General features: G+C 53.0%; 1 protein-coding gene across 4 annotated transcripts in view; it reads right to left on the bottom strand.

The window, feature by feature from the left end:
- Positions 1-18,568, bottom strand: part of MYH10 (myosin heavy chain 10) — a 146,972-nt gene that overhangs the window by 13,373 nt on the left and 115,031 nt on the right. For all 4 annotated transcript variants that reach the window (XM_059668649.1, XM_059668650.1, XM_059668651.1 and 1 more), the window contains 11 exons: positions 16,942-17,079; positions 16,367-16,490; positions 14,599-14,770; positions 13,231-13,443; positions 9,667-9,811; positions 8,233-8,439; positions 5,569-5,673; positions 4,057-4,209; positions 3,180-3,428; positions 2,693-2,905; positions 506-718 (listed from right to left, as the gene is read on the bottom strand). In XM_059668649.1, coding sequence (XP_059524632.1) covers positions 506-718; positions 2,693-2,905; positions 3,180-3,428; positions 4,057-4,209; positions 5,569-5,673; positions 8,233-8,439; positions 9,667-9,811; positions 13,231-13,443; positions 14,599-14,770; positions 16,367-16,490; positions 16,942-17,079 — 1,932 coding nt within the window. The remainder of the gene's footprint in view (positions 1-505; positions 719-2,692; positions 2,906-3,179; positions 3,429-4,056; positions 4,210-5,568; positions 5,674-8,232; positions 8,440-9,666; positions 9,812-13,230; positions 13,444-14,598; positions 14,771-16,366; positions 16,491-16,941; positions 17,080-18,568) is intronic.

The raw sequence follows: 18,568 nt of genomic DNA, 5'->3' as shown, positions 1-18,568 counted from the left end.
ATAAAATTAGTGGAATGAGAATAAACCACTTAAATATCTAAGAATTGATTCCATGAACTCCAAAGGAGTGTCACAATATCCACAAAATTTTTTTAAAGTAAATTTTTAGAAATTTAACGTACATTTTAAAAAGAACATAAATCATTAAGTGCCTAACGACTATTTTAGTTACAAAAATGTAAATATCTTTTTTCTCCTTTAGAGAGTGGTTTACTGAGGACACGTGATTGGAATGTAAGCAATAAGCTGAACCACCTGTCAATACGTTTAGATTCTTTCCTCACCCGTACCTTTAAGATCCACAGAACATGAACTTACACCATATTCCCCAGAGAGTTCACTGAGGGCTTTTCTATCGAAGATTATGCCTTGTAAGCAGCACCGATACTGCCTGAGACCAGGAATTTACTTACATTAAATTGTAAAGAATAAACCTGATGATTTGACTCGTTAACGTGCTCTAACGTGAGTGAGCGGCGTGAGAATGGCCGCACGCCCCACCCACCTGTTTAATCAGCAGCCGCTTTTTCTCTTCATTCTGCTCGTCCCTGGTCTGCAAGTCCCTCTCGAACTGGGCCTTCATGGCCTGCATGTTGACCTCCAGGCGCAGCTTGGCGTCCTCCGTTGCCTGGAGCTCGTCCTCCAGCTCTTCCAGCTGGGTCCTCATTTCTTCCACCTGCTGCTCCAGCGCCCGCTTGGATTTTTCAAGTTCATGAACCTAAACCAGTGGTCGGCAAACTCATTAGCCAACAGAGCCAAATATCAACAGTACAACGACTGAAATTTCTTTTGAGAGCCAAATTTTTTAAACTTAAACCATGTAAGTAGTACACTGTTATTAACTTAATCAGGGTACTCCTAAGGCTTAGGAAGAGCCACACTCAAGGGGCCAAAGAGCCGCATGTGGCTCGTGAGCCACAGTTTGCCGACCATGGACCCAAACCACAGGCGGCATCGAGAGCTGACCCCCAGCGGGGGTGCAGCATGGCCAGTGCGTCCTGCTCACAGGCCCCAGCATGGTGGACGGCAGGCACCGGGCCAGCTTCCGGCCCCCCCAGACCCCTCCCTTCCCCTCTGGGCTGCTGCCAGTCCCGTCCAGGCTGCCATGTGAGGGACAGCACTGACGCCTCTGCTCACACGTGCTCGGTAACCAGCACTTGATTCTCTGACGACCTGGACGCGGAGAGGTCTTTAAAGCCAGAGAACAACGCAGAGCGCCTGCCTTCGCAGTGTCTGGACCGGCCCTACAGCTCTCCCGCTGGGGAAGGTCATTTGTCCTGAAAACGCACACGTGGGACCTTCTGAATCTGAGGGGTGTGCGGCCTGAGGCAGGGCACCGACAGAGGCCGCCCTTCTCTGACGGGCTTTCCCCTCAGATCGGCAGCAGGTGCTGCCGCCCCCCTTGGGGTCCGTGCTGTGCCGCTCTCGGGCAGGTGAGGAGACTGCACCACGGGGCCTCGTCTCAGCAGCGTCTGGCCCGTCACAGTCTCAACAGAAATGTTTTGGGAATAAATGTGTGACCGTCAGTTATTCTAGATCAGTGGTTCTCAGCCTGTGGGTCGCGACCCCTTTGGCGGTCGGACGACCCTTTCACCGGGGTCGCCTAAGACCATCCTGCATATCAGATATTTACATGACAATTCATAACAGTAGCAACATTACAGTTATGAAGTAGCAACGAAAATAATGTTATGGTTGGGTCACAACATGAGGAACTGTATTTAAAGGGCCAGAAGGTGGAGAACCGCTGGTCTAGAGAAAGCGAATGTGGAGCAAGGAAAGGGGGTCACTGTGGAGCTCGCTCCACGCCTCACTGACCACGGCCCTTCCCACCCCAGGTGCCTCTCCTGGTCCACGGGCTGGTCCCTGGGCACGAGGCTGTCGGAGACCCGGGAGAGAGGCGGGCAGTCCCCCGCCCTTCCGCTGTGGCCGGGGAGCCCGTATCCCATGGAAAGGAGACGTTGTAGAGGACGGTGCTTTGCGAAGCAACTGCAGTCGCTTCACTCAACCGGGCACAGGTGCTGTGCGTCTGACAGGTGAGGGAGCTTAGGCTGAGAGAGTTCTGGCTTCTGCTGGGCAGACGGACGCTGTGGGAAAGCCTCGTCCCGAACCTGTTTCTAGTCCTGGGCCCGGGCTCGCTGACTGAACTCACATTGTACACTGGGGGGCGGGGGGGGGGGGCGGCGTGCGGGGGGATAGGATCCAGCGCGGCTCCTGTGGGCGAGGTGGTGGGGGGGAGAAACAGTTCCCCGAGACTCCCACTGTGAGCGCGTCCCGGTGCACCTGAAGCCTTCAGGGAAGACACGGGGCTCCCTGGGAAGCCCACCTCGCTCCTCTCCAGGCCCCGCTCCGGGCGGAGAGGTCCCACCTGCCTCCCTCCGAGCGGCCCTCGTGCTTGGCAACCACGGGCTGACTCAGGAGCCGTGAGCCCCTCCAGCGAAAGGGCCGCCAGAAGCTGGTCCGGGCGGGAGGGCCCGTGAAAGGGACAAGAATCAACAAGTCTCCGCCACTCGCAGGTGCTGCTACAGGAACACCACACCAGGAGCAGGCGGCAGGAAACCTGGCCGTTGGTTCCAGAAGACTCTAGCCTCGTGCTTAGCCATGGGCCAGGCCCTCCCAGCCCCCCCCCCCGACCCCGGCCCTCCCAGGAGCTGCCTGCTCCCTGTGACGGGACCAGCCCAGGGACACTCACGTTCTTGCCCACGTCGTCCTTGGAGCTCATCAGGTCTTCCATGTCTGCCCGGAGCTGCTTGTTCTGCCTCTCGAACTCCTCCTTGGCCTCCAGGGCCTCCTCCAGGGCGCGGGCCAGGGACAGGGCTTTGGTTTCCTTCTCTCTGGCCTCCGCTTCCGCGCGGTCCCGCTCTTCCGCGTAGCGAGCAGAGACGTTCTTCTCTTCTGCCAGCAACTACACGGAATGGCATCGGGAAAGGTTAAAAACAAGTTCAAAAGCAACGTGGACGCACCCATCATGTCTGACCTATTGCTGAGAACACTGCTGCAAGATTATGGGTGTTCCCTTTTTTCCTTTTCCGCTTTTTCCAATTTTGCTCTAAGTGTATCTTGCTTCCCAATAGGAAACCATTATTTTAAACTAAAATAGGACCGAGAGCTCTGCCCGGAGGAAAGGCCGGTGGCACTGGCTCTGGAGTCAGGGAGACGGACGCAGAGCAAGAACCCACCTGGTCAAACTTCTTCTGCTTCTTCTCCAAGTTGGAGACGATCTGGCGCTGGTGGTCCAGGTCCACCATCAGGTCGTCCAGCTCCTGCTGCAGGCGGTTCTTGGTCTTCTCCAGCTTGTCGTAGGCCAGTGCCTTTTCCTCCAGGCGCTGGCTCAGCGCCTCCCCGTCTTTCAGAAGCTTCTTCTTGGCTTCTTCCAAGCTTTCAATTGTTCCCAAGTCATCGTCTACTTTCTTCTTTGTATCAGTCAACTAGGTTTTACAGCAAGAAAAAAAGATCAATAGTACAGACGTCAACTGATTTTCACGTTTGAGGAAGAAAAAAAACGTGTTTTCAGTATTTTGTGGGAAGAAATAACAAATCAACGCTATTTGATTTTGAGCAAATTAATCTCAGACGGTAACTTAATTTCTTAGCTAATAATCTACAAAGTGATGATGGGATTAAAACCTTACATAGTTGACACAGTCCTGTGTCTTTATTTTATTTTAAAATATTTTTTATTGCTTTTCAGAGGGAGGAAGTGGGGGGGAGAGAGAAACACCGATATGGTAGCAAAACATGCACCGGCTGCCTCCTGCACGGCCCCCACTGGGAATCGTGCCCCGACCAGGAATTGAACCAGCAACCCCTTGGTGCGCGGACACCGCCCATTCATCTGAGCCACACTGGCCAGGGCCTGTGTCTTTAATTTAAATGCTTCCAATATCAGTGCCAGCACAGCATCGGCATTTGGCTGGGTCAAAGAAAAACCACTTAATGGGCTTTATTTAGTGCAACCTAATTAACGGTCCCACGTGAGCTGAAGCAATCCAGCACAGCGGGGACACGAGCTGCTAACACACACTTCCAGGCCACCACCGCCTCCTGAGGACACACCTGGGACTGCAGGGCCAGCACTTGCTTCTCCAGGTTCTTCCTGGCCTCCTCCTCCTCCTCCTGCTGCTCCTGCAGGCTGTTCTTCTCCTCCTCCAGCTGCCGGATCCGGCTGCTCAGGTTCAGCTTCTGGCGTGTTTCTTCCTGAAGAAGCTCCTGTTTATTTTATAAAAGGTCGATACTTCAGTTACCTTCGTCACCCTCACAAAAGACCTCATTAAAAATGCATGTCATAAAGCACAGAGAGCCTCAGTGTATGAGAAACACCCAGTGATATTAACAAACAGAAACGATTTAAAAACATATGATCACATTATAAAAGCTCTTAACACAAATACTGCTTCAAACTCATCCAGGAAGAATGGCAGCATCCTCTGTCCACCCAGCGCCCAGGCCAGGAACCTGCACGTGGCCAAGACGCCTCCCCTTCTGGCACCTCCTCATTTCTAGACCCTCTGCCTGCCCCGCCCCGCCCGCCCAGGCACTGGCATTTCTCAGGAGGATGACTACCTCCAGGACTGGGCGACCCTTCCATTGCTTCTCCTTTACACTTTCTGCCCGAATAATTTTTCTAAAACGTAAGGGCAAACAGGTCTTTCCCACTGAACGCCGTCAGAGGCACAGGCAGCTGTCTGTGAGCGGCCCTCTGTCCCTCACCAGCCAGGAGGGGCCTCGGCACAGCGCAGGCCAGTGATGGCGAACCTATGACACACGTGTCAGAGGTGACACGCGAACTCATTCTTTTGGTTGATTTTTCTTTGTTAAATGGCATTTAAATATATCAAACAAATATCAAAAATATGTCTTTGTTTTACTATGGTTGCAAATATCAAAAAATTTCTATATGTGACACGGCACCAGAGTTAAGTTAGGGTTTTTCAAAATGCTGCCATGCCGAGCTCAAAAGGTTCGCCATCACAGCGTAGGCCCTAAGCACAGTGACCCTGTCCCACTACCTCCGATGCCACTCCTGTGTGTCTCCATCTTTAACCTGTATCCCCAGCACCCAGCCCAGAACCTAGCAAATACGCTCCATAGAAAGTTTGAAAATTTAACAAAAATTTTACATCTCCAAGAAAGTTGCTACATTATGTTCATATTATCATGGTCATTAACCTAACTGCCATCCTAACCAGTAATTTAACACAAGTCTTATGAAAGTACGATCAGCAAGCTTCAACCCACCCTTTTACAAAACGGACTCTTTCTCCGAGGTCAGCGTATTGACATTTCAACTAGAACAAACCCCCTCATTGAAATGGCCAGCGACACCCGTGTGTGCAACAGGACGCTGTGGGCGAGCCACGCCCCAGGCAGCGCCCCCGCCGGGCCCACGTGCCTGTGCGACAGGACCTGGGCTCCGCATCGAGCCTGAGCTTCAGGGGCTCCCGAATGTCACGGCTGTCACAGTGCAAGTGGCTCCAGACAGAAGTCACCGGAAACCCGGAAGGCAATTCACATATCGATTCCGGAAATGGTCGTGTTATTAAAGGCCCCTCACTCCCCCCGGAATACCTGTGTATCCTGCAGTTGAGACTCAAGACTAGCTGCATCCTTAGAAAATTTAATGCCCTTCTTCTCCGCTTCTTCCAGGAGAGAGGAGACGTTATCCAGTTCATTCTGCGAGGAGCACAGTTACATGCAATCCGTCAGTGAGCAGATAAACGGCCCAGAACCACCTCTCACGTGAGCATAATGCAGCGTTGGGGGAGGACGCCAACTCGGTTAAGGAGGACTTTCTCACCGAGAGCCTGTCACCTCCCAACAGTGCCCACGTGGGCAGGCACTGTCCCAGCCGCCACACACAAGGACGTCGTCTCTCCCCACGGAGAGGACAGGGAGCTTGGAACTGCAGGGCGCACGCATGGGGGCTCTCCCAGCCGCTACTGCCTGGTTTATAGTGAACAGGCAGTTACAAGCCGCCCAGGGCTGCCCGCCTGTGAGGGGCCTGAGGGCAGCAGGCGGCTACTCCATCCTCTTTCACACTGAGAAGCAGTGACCATGTGCGGGGGGCGGGGGGCAGTATAATTACTATTCTTTCAGAACTTGGAAGTTTTATCAGAGAGATTGAGTTTGGATGCTAGTAGTTCTCTTTAAGCTTTAAAACATCTGGGATTCACTCCGTGAATCCAGTCAATAAGGTTGTGGTGACTGCACGGGGACAGATGGCTACCAGACGCAGTGTGGCGATGACACAAATATAATACGTATGGAACCATACCTTTATACATTTAGAACACTGGTATTAATTGGTATTATATATTTATCATGAGTACTTAGTTACCTCTTATGGTCAAATTTTATGAATAATGTGGTCAAAAAAATTTTTTCATCAATTAATGCTAGCTCTAAAATACCCCTCCTCTCATTATAGGTCCCCACGGTGTAAGACCTTCCACAGGTCTGGGGACGGGGGTGTAAGAAAGGAAGAGGGATCTGGAAGGGACAGTAGGACCCCTGTGTTCTAGCTGGTCCTCCAGTCAGATTAGCAGAGGGACAAGTTAAACAAGTTCCTAAGCAAATGACATTTCCATTTTTGCTCATCTTAGCACATCCTTCAGAGAGCCACACGCCATCGTCTTGGCAACAGCGTGGAGAAGGGCTCCGGTCCCAGCACACCGCCTGCCGTGACCTGCGAGGGGAGCCAAAGAGGCAGGCAGGCAGCCCGGCCTCCGAGCCTCACATTCATTGCTCATGGACTGGCCCGGCCCAGGGTGATGAGAGCACGGACAGGAGCCGGATGCATGCGGGTGCAGCACTGGTCCGGGAGCGCCCCTCGCCTCGCCTCCCCACCACACGTGGTTCTGACATCTCGGAGGAAAGCGTGGGCCTGTGAGCACCCGAGCATCACACCCGACTCCGCTACAGAGAGGCGCTCGCGAGGCGGCCCTTGGCTGGCGTCAGGGAGCTTAGACTTTGGGAGGCTCCTACGTTCCCCCCGTGACAAACGGCTGGCTGTGCCTCAACCAGGAGCAGGAGCACGCGGCTCCTGGGAGTCTTCCCAGTGATGAGTCGTGAGGCGGGCGGGCCTCCCACTTCACACATTGGTGTGAACAATGGTTTATGCTGAACACCTGCTTCCCTCTGGATCTGGCATTTTGGTCTGTGCCAGGCAGAGGGCGCCCGTGCCCGGCCCCTAGTCACCACCCGGGCGCTGTCTCTGGGCTCCCCTGCAGCTGCGGGGCCAGCGCTGCTCTCTGAGGGCCTCGCAGGGTCCCGTCCCTTTCCTTCCTGTGCCCTTTCACCGCGGTCAGTCACCGCCGGGCCCGGGTCTCCACGCCACACGCTCTGATTGTTTGCAGTGCAGCACACGTAATTACATCTTTCGCACCAACAGACACTCCTACTGTGCAAACAATAAAAACGATTATACTTCCAGCTATATTCTTCTATGCACACTTCTGCAGTGGACAGTCTGACTGGAATCTGCGTGCACATCCTTAATGGTTTCTCTGGGACAAACCTCTAGCCGTGAAGTCACTGGGCAGGGTATCATATTATCAAGGCTCGTGGCACCAAAACTGCCACACTGTCCTCCAGAGAAGGCTGTGTTAACTTACACTTAACCACGGTGTAAAAAATCCCAGTTTCACAAGCCTTTCCCAAGACTAGGTACAATTTTTTTTGCCCATTGTTCCTGCTCTTATTGACTAGACCAGCCGTGGGCAAACTAAGGCTCACGGGCCGGATCCGGCCTGTTTGAAATGAATAAAACTAAAAAAAAAAAAAAAAAAAAAAAAAAAAAAAAGACCATACCCTTTTATGTAATGATGTTTACTTTGAATTTATATCAGTTTACACAAACACTCCATCCATGCTTTTGTTCCGGCCCTCAGATCCAGTTTAAGAACCCATTGTGGCCCTCGAGTCAAAAAGTTTGCCCACCCCTGGACTAGACTGATGGAGAAGTTGAAGTTGTACTTGAAACCAGTGAAAGAACTATGTCTATGAGTCACTGTGAATTCACTAGGCTCAGGCCAATTCATGCTGTCTCATTCCCAAGTACAGTTAAACTTTAACTCAGCCACAGAAATGCATCCGAGGGACCTACGCTGGGACAGTCAGGTGCGATGCGACGCCAGGCACTGAACAGCACATCAGCTCGGTCTCTCAGGCCGCGGGGGTGCAGGGGGAGCTGTGTGCCACGCTGGGGCCTGTGCGGTGGTCGCCGGGGCTCACCTGCAGTTTGTTCGCTTTCTCGGCCAGTTCCACGCGGAGCCGGTCTCCCTCGGAGACCTTGGCGTGGAGCTCCTGGACCTGGGCATCCAGTTTCTTCCTCTTGTGCTCAGACTCGGCCTTGACCTGCTGCAGCACCTTCACCTCACACGCCAGCTCCTTGTTGTCTGTCTCCAGGCCCTGCTTGTTCTTCTCCAGATTTGCTTTGAACTAGGAGGGGGGAGGGAAAAACAGTATCTTCATTACACGCCATGAGAGGCACCGCTTGCCGGTTTGTCGATTGTGCCTGACACAGTGAGCCTGAGTCAACACTGAATGAATGAATGAAACATCTGCTGTGCTGTGTGGAGAGTGCTGTAGAAGGAACACACGTGTGCGCACTGCTTAGGGTAGTGGGTGCCGATATTTAGGGGCTCACTGCACTGTGTAATTTATCCTTGTCAGTGCAGGCTGGGGGGCGACATCCTGAGCACATCCTGTCCAAAGAGTAACGATTCATTCACGTCCTCCTTGTCCGAAGTGAGCTCTGTGAGTCTCAGGTGGTTTTGACAAACGAGTGAGCGGTGTGTGTTGGTGCAAGGTGGTCACAGTAGGCTGGTGTCTCACGGACGACATGGGACAGGCTTTCAAAGCCATCTAGTTGGGGGTGACATGGGGCTCTGTGGTCTTCCTGCCTGGCCTCCATCTGCCTTTCCACTTACTAGCTGTGTGATCCTGGCTTAACTTTCTAACGAGACTGGGCCTCAGTTTCCTCGTCTTTGAGTGAAAATGACAGAGACTAACCTATAGGTTAGTAATGAAGGTTAAGAAGGCAGTGCATGTGACTGGTGCACTGTGACAGCACTTAGCAGCGACGGACACATACTGATGGGAATGTCAGTATCTGCTACTGTTGTCACTGTATAAACTGGAAGGTGGTATGTGGGCGGGAGGAGAGAACACTGGGGAAGTTGGAGCAAAGGCACAGAGCGTGGAGGAAAGGATAACTGGGAAACGCTGCCCAGGGAGGCTGAGTCAGAGGGTAAATGAAATTAGTTTCATCAGGATGGAAAGCCTGTGTTAGAGACACACAAGAGGGAGCAACGTATACAGTGGTTTGAGGTCACAGGCAGGAGGGCCAAGGGAGAGACGCGCATAAGGAACACGTGAAATATCGGGGTGGGGGTGGGGATGGGACAGATGGACACGATGACGCGCTGGCAGCACATGAGTGGGAGGAAGACCTCAAACTGCTCAGCTGCTTGAGCTGAGATGTCGGAGAAGGATGGTGAGTGAGAGGCGGCCCTGGGAGGAAATGTGCTTCCAGATGGTGGCTGGGCCCACCGCTCTTGGGAAGAAAGCAGCCGCCACAGCGCGCGCAGAGGGGGGTGGACACTGCAGGGGAGGGTGGGCGGAGGGGGTCTGGCCGCCCGGCTCTCCGGGGCAGGGCTCCCTCACCCGCTTGGCCTGCTCCAGCTGCTCCGACAGCTCCTCCAGGGCCGACGCGTGTCTCTGCCGCATGTCCTGGATCTGAGCCTCATGGTTCTTAGTTTCTTCCTCAAGAGCCTTCTTCAGCTCTGCCACTTCTTGTTCACGTTTTGTACTGGAGAAATGTGTTTTAGAGAAAGCAGCTCAGAATTAGTTGGCTAATTAAATTAAAAATTAATTTGTTATGTCTTGGGTGGCTCAGTGGTTGAGCACCAACCCATGAACCAGGAGGTCATGGTGATTCCGGTCGGGGCACATGCCCAGGTTGTGGGCTTGATGCCCAGTAGGGGGTGTGCAGGAGGCAGTCAATCGATGACTCTCTCTCATCATTGATGTTTCTTTCTCTCTCCCTTTCCCTTCCTCTCTGAAATCAATACAAACTTATTTTAAAAAAATCAAGAAAACATTAAAAAGAAGTGATGCTTAAAAAAAATGCTACATCCATTACTTTATTATTTGTGGCGCTATTTTCCAATAGACTGGTGCACCCCAAACTGTGGTGCAGGGAACCTTCCGGAAGCAGCCTGCTCCCCTCCACAGCTGACCTCCGCTGGAGACCCAGTGGACATCCCTGAGGACTCCACGGTGCTCCGGCAGCCCTGCCGCACGACAGGGCAGGAGCAGCTGACACGGGCACCAGGCTGCCTGCTGCAGCACCAGCCACACTTCAGTGAGGCTGGAAAGGTGAGTCCAAGAGGCTTTCGAAAGCTCAGGGGGTTGGAGGGCAAACCAGTCCGGACGCTGCACCTGAGAGAAGCAGGAGCCTCTCTGACAGCGTGGGAACTGCAGTCACTAATCCTCCCGTCTGCCCGGCACGGCCACACGGAGGCGGGACAGGAGTCAGGAGGCAGGTGGAGGCCGCACGCCAGGCTCAAGGGTCTCTGGAAGCTGAGAGGAGACGCGGCAGGTCCCAGACCACAGACCTGGGAAGCCCGGGAGGCCTGGAGGCTTTATCCAACCTGCAGCCACCGTATGAAGGTCACATTAGTATCAAATGCTTTTACTTGGCTTCCTGACGTTTTTCATAATTTGTTATAACATTTGGGTAACTTGAAAAACCAATGTTATTTCACCAACTAGAAAAGCCTTCACCCCAAGTCACTCTTTTTTTGTTTTGTTAACCCTCACCTGACGATATTTTTCCATTGATTTTTTTAGAGAGAGTGGAAGGGAGGGGGAGAGACAGAGAGAGAAACATTGATGTGAGAGAGACGCCGATTGGTGACCTCCCACACGTGCCCTGACCAGGACCAGGAATCGAGCCTGCAATCTAGGTACTTGCCCTTAGAACCGAATCCAGGACCCTTCAGTCTGCGGGCCGATGCTCTGTCCACTGAGCCGACTAGGGCCCAAGTCACTCTTTAAGTGGGTGGATCTGAGCACCGTCTTTAAGCATATAGCTTGTCAACGACTGAAACCACTAAGCTAAGTGCCATGTTAACACCAAGAATTTAACTCACAATCATCCTGAAGCACAGCTCTGGCAACCTCGCTCTATATTAAAACCATTTCACTCTCCACACTAAACCAGGAACAGTTAGAACAGTGACTTGCACGCTGACTCCCGGGTGGACACTGTCCTGTCGTTACTGGTGGAGTGGTGGGATCTAGAGGGCGGAGGTCAGCTGGGCCAAGAGAGAAGGGGCCCAGGCAGTTGCCAGCTCTGGGGTGGCAGGTAGCCAGACAAAAGGAATCCACGAAGACTCCTTGTGGTCCAGCCTCGCTCAGCCCCGGTGCCTGGCAGTGAATATGCCTCTGTCTGGCATGTCTCTCCCCCCCGCCCCTCGCCAATCTTCATCTTAAGTCCTAAAGAGCTAAAATGCCAGTGAAGATGGAGCCCAGTGAGGGTCCTGACTTCCTGAGCCCGTTCCCTTTATGCCAATCATGTGATACACAGCTGGAGAGGCAGGGCGTGGGGTCCTTAGCCAGAGCGGAGGACTCACGAACACTAGCACATCTGAGCTGCAGGCACGGTAATTCCTCACACAGCAGAATCTGTATTTGAGGACAGCCATGGCTTTAATTAATATGCATGCATCAATTGTGCTGTCTTAAAAATATGTATTTTCTAAGAGTTGAATGGAAGAAATGATCAGAACGCCTTTTTCTATTGTGCTCAAAAGACTAGCTGAGAAGAAATATTTCAACAAAGTCTAGTTCTGTGGTTTCCAAATTTAAAAGAAGCAGACATTTTAGAGAACTCCTACAAGCAGGGTTACTCGCTGAGGTGGGCAGGGAGCCTCCAGCCTCAGATGGGCTCCAACCGAGACAGGGCCCTCTTTGGGGACACAGCCTCCGTTGGCTGCCGTCTTAGGGATCCATGGCAGGTCCCTGGTGTGTTCTAGGCTCACCTCTGCTTCTCCGCCCCTGAACCCTCTCCTGTCGCCTGCAACCCGACCAGGAAGCCTGCTCTGCAGACACGGGGACGTGGTTCTCTCCGGGTCCCAGCACCCAGGTGAGCACGTGGCAGGCTCCGTCCTCCAGGGAAGGGCGCCACTGGCTCCCCTCAGCACACCTCCTCCCCAGGTCCTCAGGTCCTCCCACCTCTCTGACCGCCCGGCTTCACCAACGATACCTTGTCCTTGTTTTGCCCATAGCTTCCTTCTTAGCACGATGGGCTACTACACCCTGGATCAGCCGGCAGGCATGTGTATGTATGTGTGCGTGCATGTGTGTGTGTGTGTGTGTGTGTGTGTGTATGTGCATGCGTGCACACTGCAAGCAGCCAGCCAAACCTGCCAGCCACAGTGAGCTGGGGCTCCCTGAGCTGGGCCCCGGCACCTGGCCGCTTGAGTCTTGAGGGGGAAGCAGACGGTCAGGAAGAGGCCGACAGCCGTCTGGGAGACGACACCGCGGCTCCGAGGAGAATTCTCTCTTGCCAGCAGGAGCCACAGGCTGCCTCTGCTCACAGCGCGTGGCCATCGCTCTCTGCGACTCTGGCTGACACGCGGAGGCCGTGTGCAACGTCTCCAGCTGTGCTCCCTCGCCTGTGCTTGTCACTTTCTTCTGCCCGCACCTGGCGGCTGGCTCCTCTGTGACAGCCCCTGCCCCTGCCCCTGCCTCTACCTCTGCCCCGAGTGCCTGTCCTCACCTTCCTCTCCTCGTCCTGAACACGTACCTCCCTCCCATCTATTCGCTCACCAGTGGTGCTGCCAGCAGATGCGTGCCACCCTGTACCTCCTCCTCAGGGTCTGTCCCAGCTAGTCCTCCGGTCCTCTCTCTCCCACGTGGTCTAAGCCAGTCTCCTTCCAGCCTCGGTGGGTGTGTCTGTCCGTCTTTCCCTTAGATACCCAGCACTGACAGGCTTTCTGATCATGGGCCTCAGTCTGTCGGTCCATCCACCTACCCGCGTAGGCTGGCTTGCTTCTAACCACTGTTACTCTGTTACTGTTCTACCTGCCATTATTTCCAGGACGGAGAGGGGACACTGACAATACAGCCTAAAGAGCGCGCACCATCTCCTGAAGAGGCCAGCGAACCCGCCATGTCAGCCCGCTCTCGTGCGGAGCCCCGCGGGCACTGGCCCCCACTCACCGAAGCTCCTGCTGGGCGGCAGTGGTGTCCAGCGTGTCCTCCAGCTCGGTTTTCAGAGCCTCCAGCTCCTCACTCAGGTCCCTTTTCTGCTTCTCTGCCTTGTTCCGTGAAGCCTTCTCGGACTCAAAGTCCTCCTGAAGCTCGGCAATCTGGGCTTGCAGCTCTCGCACCACCTTCAGGGCGTTGTTCTTGTGGAGCGTCTCATCGTCGCCCCTGTGAGAACAGCCAGGCCCGGGCCGCGCTCAGCCGGGGCGCGGAAGGGCTGCTCCCCAGCGGAACCGCCCCTGCACCTCTCCGCAGGGAGACCCGGTTACCCAGCTCTGCCGTGGCACGAGCCTGGCGCGGCACAGGGCCTGCCTGGCAGGCACGGAGGCACACGGGCAATGACCTGCAGGCCCGAAAGCTGGTTGGCAAAGCTAGAATCAGAATTGAGCCCAGCCTCCTTTGCAAAGGGCTATCTCCATTAAGAGAGAAGACAATCACTTTAATGATTAGAACCTAAAAAAATTCCCTATAAAATAAAATGTTATCATTAGAACACTGCTCAGCATAGCAGTCTAGCCTACCAAACTGGTGCCATCCTACAGTGAACCGGCAAATTCAAAGAAGTTCTTAGAACACACAGCAGAGGAGACAGCCGCCGCCAGGCCTCCCACCTACGCGCTCTCTCCGCATCTTCTTGCTGGTGTGTGGCTGGATGGAGGCAGACACCCGACTGGGCGCAGCTGGGATGTTTGTGATGAGCAAGGGGAAGCGGACAGCCATGACAGTGAGTGGTGAGAACTTTAATTTTAGAATCTAGCTCTCACCTCTGTAAATGAAAAGGCAGAAATTTGGCCAAAGTAAGAGTAACAGTGGTAGAGGACAGAAAAATGTCTGTTATAGATTTTGATTATAATAAATTATAAACTCTAAGTCCTATGACCATGTAGTCAAATAGTTATTCTTTATAAAGAAATGAAAGTATTAGATATAAATATATTCACTACATATGGTTTCTAATGGTCTAGAACTGAATAGCAAATCATGCTTCAAGTGTATGGGGTGGGTATCCTTTCTGAAGTGATTTCTCTAAACTTCTCGAACATTCTGACGTGGACAGAAACCAAACGTTTGCTGTGACACAGTCATTTTTTCTGCTGTGAATTTCCAAGGATTTCCTGAGGAGACTAGTAAGTTTCAGTGCGAATTCTGAGAACGGCTTATGTTTTCTTGCTGCCCTGACAAATGACGTGCTCCTGGGTTTTTAGGTTCGTATGCCACACCCAGCAACTCGGAAATGACGTGTTCCCTCCCAGGCTTGGGTCTGCACCCAGACATGGACAGAAAGCCCACACAACACATTCCCACGGGCTCTGGGGGGCAGACCTGGCCAGCGCGCCCTGCAGCTCCTCCTCCTTCTTGGCCAGCTGCACCTTGAGCTCGTCGATCTGGGCCTGCAGCTCAGCGATCTGGTCCTGCAGGTCAGTCGTCTCGCCGTCCAGTTTCCTCTTGGCCTTTTCCAGCTCCTGACGGGTTTTCTCTTCCTTCTTTAAGCGTTCTTTAAGGCAAGACACAGACCTTCAACACACTGAGGCACACGCCATATGAAAAACTCCAAATGAAAACTGATTAAAGTAGAAAAGAAGCTATTTTATTTAAAAGCATGTCCTTGCCTTGATAACACTGACAACACTGTACCAATGAGTCATTCAAAACCCAACTGAAGGCAGATCACTGGTGGGAGGAGGGTATTTTAAGGAAGAAGCTGGGTGGGTTCTAAGGACGTCCTTTCATGGGAAGTGGGCACGCTATTAGAGCGAAGCGATCAGAAAGCTTCTCATGGTGCGCCCACCGCTGTGCCCGGGTTTGCAGAGGGCCTGGCCGAGGCTGGCAGTGTGGGCAATGGCCTGTCCCGCACTCCCTTTCATGGGGAATCCCTGGTTGAACCAAGACAGCCGTTCCCACGCGTGAGGGAGAGAGGGCAGAGGGCTCTGCAGCTTTCTGCCCTCCCCGCTTGGACTTGGCAATGGTTCCTTAATCAGCAGCAGCGATCTGTTCCACTCGGATGCCTCCTCACAACAACGGAACCTGTAAGCCTTTGTGCTCTGCAGCGGGAACCCAATGCTAGGAGATGAGACCGAGCGTCGCTGGCCCGTCACACAGGGAGCAGCACCTCTGCTGTGGGTGCCCTTCCCCCGGAGGGGACCACACACTGGGAAAACGGCCTCTGAAAGTAATTTTCTACGGCAGCCCTTCTCTTGTCTATACCAGGGGTGGGGAACGTCTGGCCGCGGGCGATGAAAGGCCCACCATTTGCCCTGGCCCTGCCGAGGCAGTAGGGGTGAGTGAGTTAAGTGAATGACCGAACATAGCAGGGTAATGGTTAAGTTGATAATTTGTGTGGCCCGTGAATGATGCTATAAATATCCACATGTCCCTTGGCAGGAAAATGGTTCCCCACCCTCTGATCTATACTTAAAAAAAACCCCGCAAAGCCCTAAACATTAAAAACAAACAAACAAACAAACAAACAAACAAACTCCTTTCTCCCCCTTATGGAAGCAACGCACTGGAAAGAGTGACCGCGCCCTGCAGGACCCACAGCCCTCACGATGCTGGGCGTTAAGCGTCGGCTCTTCCCCTCGTGGGGAGACTGCCCGCAGCTGCTTGCTGAAGGGAAGGTTTCCTATGCTCTTCCCAACATCCACCCTTCTCTCTCTCTCTCTCTCTCTCTCTCTCTCTCTCTCTCTCAAGAAAGCCATGACTGATTTTGCAAAAAGCCCCCCTTTTGCCACTGGCGTGGGCACTGTCACCCTCAGCCGCTCTGTCCCTGCAGGAAGCGGAGCCCAGGCGCACTTTCTGGATCAGACCCACAAAACCCAAGGGCCTCAACAGCTCAAACATGACTTCGATCCCAAGTATGGCCACAAAGGGCACCGTGTTTCACCCCGGGACCTAATATTAAAAAGTGAATTAAAAAGAATAATTTACTGCTATTCTATCACAAATTGTGGTGACTAGATCTGTTTTAATAAACACAAACCAAAGGCTCATTAGTAATCACCATGCATCCTCTGTTATCATGTTCTGATTAAAGTAAAATCTAAACATTCCCATGTCCCGGTCCTACATTTTTCTAGCCCCAACCACTAACCTTCTAAATCCGAGATCATCACTTCTTGCTTATTCCTGATTTTGGCCAAGTTTTTTGCCTTTTCTTCCTCTTCAGCCAGCTGAGAGGAGCACTCACCAATGCGATCCTCCATGAGTTTCTTTTCCTGAACAGAAAACACTGCCTCAGACAAGGCACTCTAAGTAACAACTCGGGTTTGGTATAACTTAGAACACAACCGGCCCTGCCCCCCAACAGGTCACATCCTCCAGAGAGGCGGAAGGCTCATCATCTTGGTGCTGACCCCTCAGGGCTGCCCAGCGCCGGCCTTCAGATTCCCACAACCAGAGCTGACGAATGCATGCTGGGCCCCTGGGACAAGTCACCGGTGAATGATCGACTTGCACCAAGGGCGCAAGTGAAAAGTCTAAAGGACTGTAAGGGTGCTGAGTGGATGTAAAGCATTACATTGTGACTGTGTCTTTAGAAACCTATACAGGTAGAGACTGAGGGAGAAGATGAATCTGAAATCTGTAGAATTTTTTGGTTAAAGCCCCTTTCATGACCACAGAAATATTCCCGTATTCTATAGCAGCTTGGGAGGGAACCATCCGCACTTTGATAAATTTGGAGTTTTGGTCCTCAAGAAGCAGAATCTCCTCCTCCATCTTCTTGATTTTCGCCTCGGCCGTCACCTTCTCCAGCTGCAGCTTCTGCCGGGCCCCTTCTTCCTCATCCAGCTGCTCCTCCAGGTCCTGTGAACACACGGTCAGCTCGCACCTTCCCACCAAACCCGGCCATGAATAACCAAGGAACACATCGTGAAATGCCGATTCGTGAAAAAACAAAACAAAAACCCACAAACAAACAAACACCAATTTGTGATGCTCAGATGGCAAGGCCATATATGTATACACTAGGGGCCCGGTGCACGAAATTCGTGCACTGTGTGTGTGTGTGTGTGTGTGTGTGTGTGTGTATGTGTGTGTGTGGGGGAGTGTCCCTCAGCCCAGCCTGCCCCCTCTCACATACTGGGAGCCCTCAGGCGTTGACCCCCATCACCCTCCAATCGCAGGATCGGCCCCTTGCCCAGGCCTGACGCCTCTGAGAGAGGCGTCAGGCCTGGGCAGGGGACCCTCATTTCCCCCCATCACTGGTTCTGCCCCCAGCTCAGGCCTGATGCCTCTGGCCCAGGCATCAGGCCTGGGCAGGGGACCCCCAGACCCCTCCGATTGCTGGCTCTGCCCCTTGCCCAGGCCTGATGCCTCTGGCCTAGGCGTCCGGCCCGGGCAGCGGGGACCTGCAGCTGCAGCGGCCCCGCGATCGTGGGCTCCGCTTTAGGCCCAGGCAAGGGACCCCTAGCTCCTGGGACTGCCAGCTTCGACCGTGCCCAGCTCCCATCGCTGGCTCCACCCCTACTTCCTGCTATCACTGGCCAGGGCGGAAAAGGCACCTGATTCTCCGATCATGGCTGGGGGGCAGGGCAAAGGCGGCCCCAGGGCCGCCTTTGCCCTGCCCCCCAGCTCTTAGCTCCCCCCTGGGTTTCCAATCACTGTCAGTGGCAGGGGGCTTCTTCCTGCTTTCCCTTTCGCCTCCCTGCATTGTGCCTACATATGCAAATTAACTGCCATCTTGTTGGCAGTTAACCGCCATCTTGTTGGCAGTTAACTGCCAATCTTAGTTGGCAGTTAATTTGCATATAGCCCTGATTAGCCAATGAAAAGGGTAGCGTCGTACGCCAATTACCATTTTTCTCTTTTATTAGTGTAGATATATATCTACTTGTTAATCCTCAACCAAGGATATTTTTCCATTGATTTTTAGAGAGTGGAAGGGTGGGGTAGAGACAGAGAGAAGCATCTATGAGAGAGACACATCGATTGGTTGTGTCCCGCGCGCACCCCAATTGGGGCTGGGGAATGAGCCTGCAACAGAGGTACATGACCTTGACTGGAATTGAACCTGCGACCCTTCAGTCCATGGGCTGACGCTCTAACCACTGAGAAAACCAGCTAGGGCTGGCAAGGATATTTTTAAAAATATGAAATGCAGTTATGTGAAACAGACATTCATATGAACCACAGGTTAACGTACAAACTGGGTCAATCCTTCTGGAAGCCAGCACGAGAAAGTGCAGCAAGCTTTGAAAACAAGCATTTCTGTTAAGCCAGCAATGTCAGGAAATAGTAACAAATGTGATTCATATAAAAAAGTGAAATTTTTTTAAAAATTGATTTTTAGAGA

Source organism: Myotis daubentonii, chromosome 16 (genome assembly GCF_963259705.1).
Source record: "Myotis daubentonii chromosome 16, mMyoDau2.1, whole genome shotgun sequence".
In the NCBI taxonomy this organism is placed as follows: domain Eukaryota; kingdom Metazoa; phylum Chordata; class Mammalia; order Chiroptera; family Vespertilionidae; genus Myotis; species Myotis daubentonii.
Note: the sequence above shows the minus strand (reverse complement) of the source record. Positions and strands in the feature narration are given on the sequence as shown.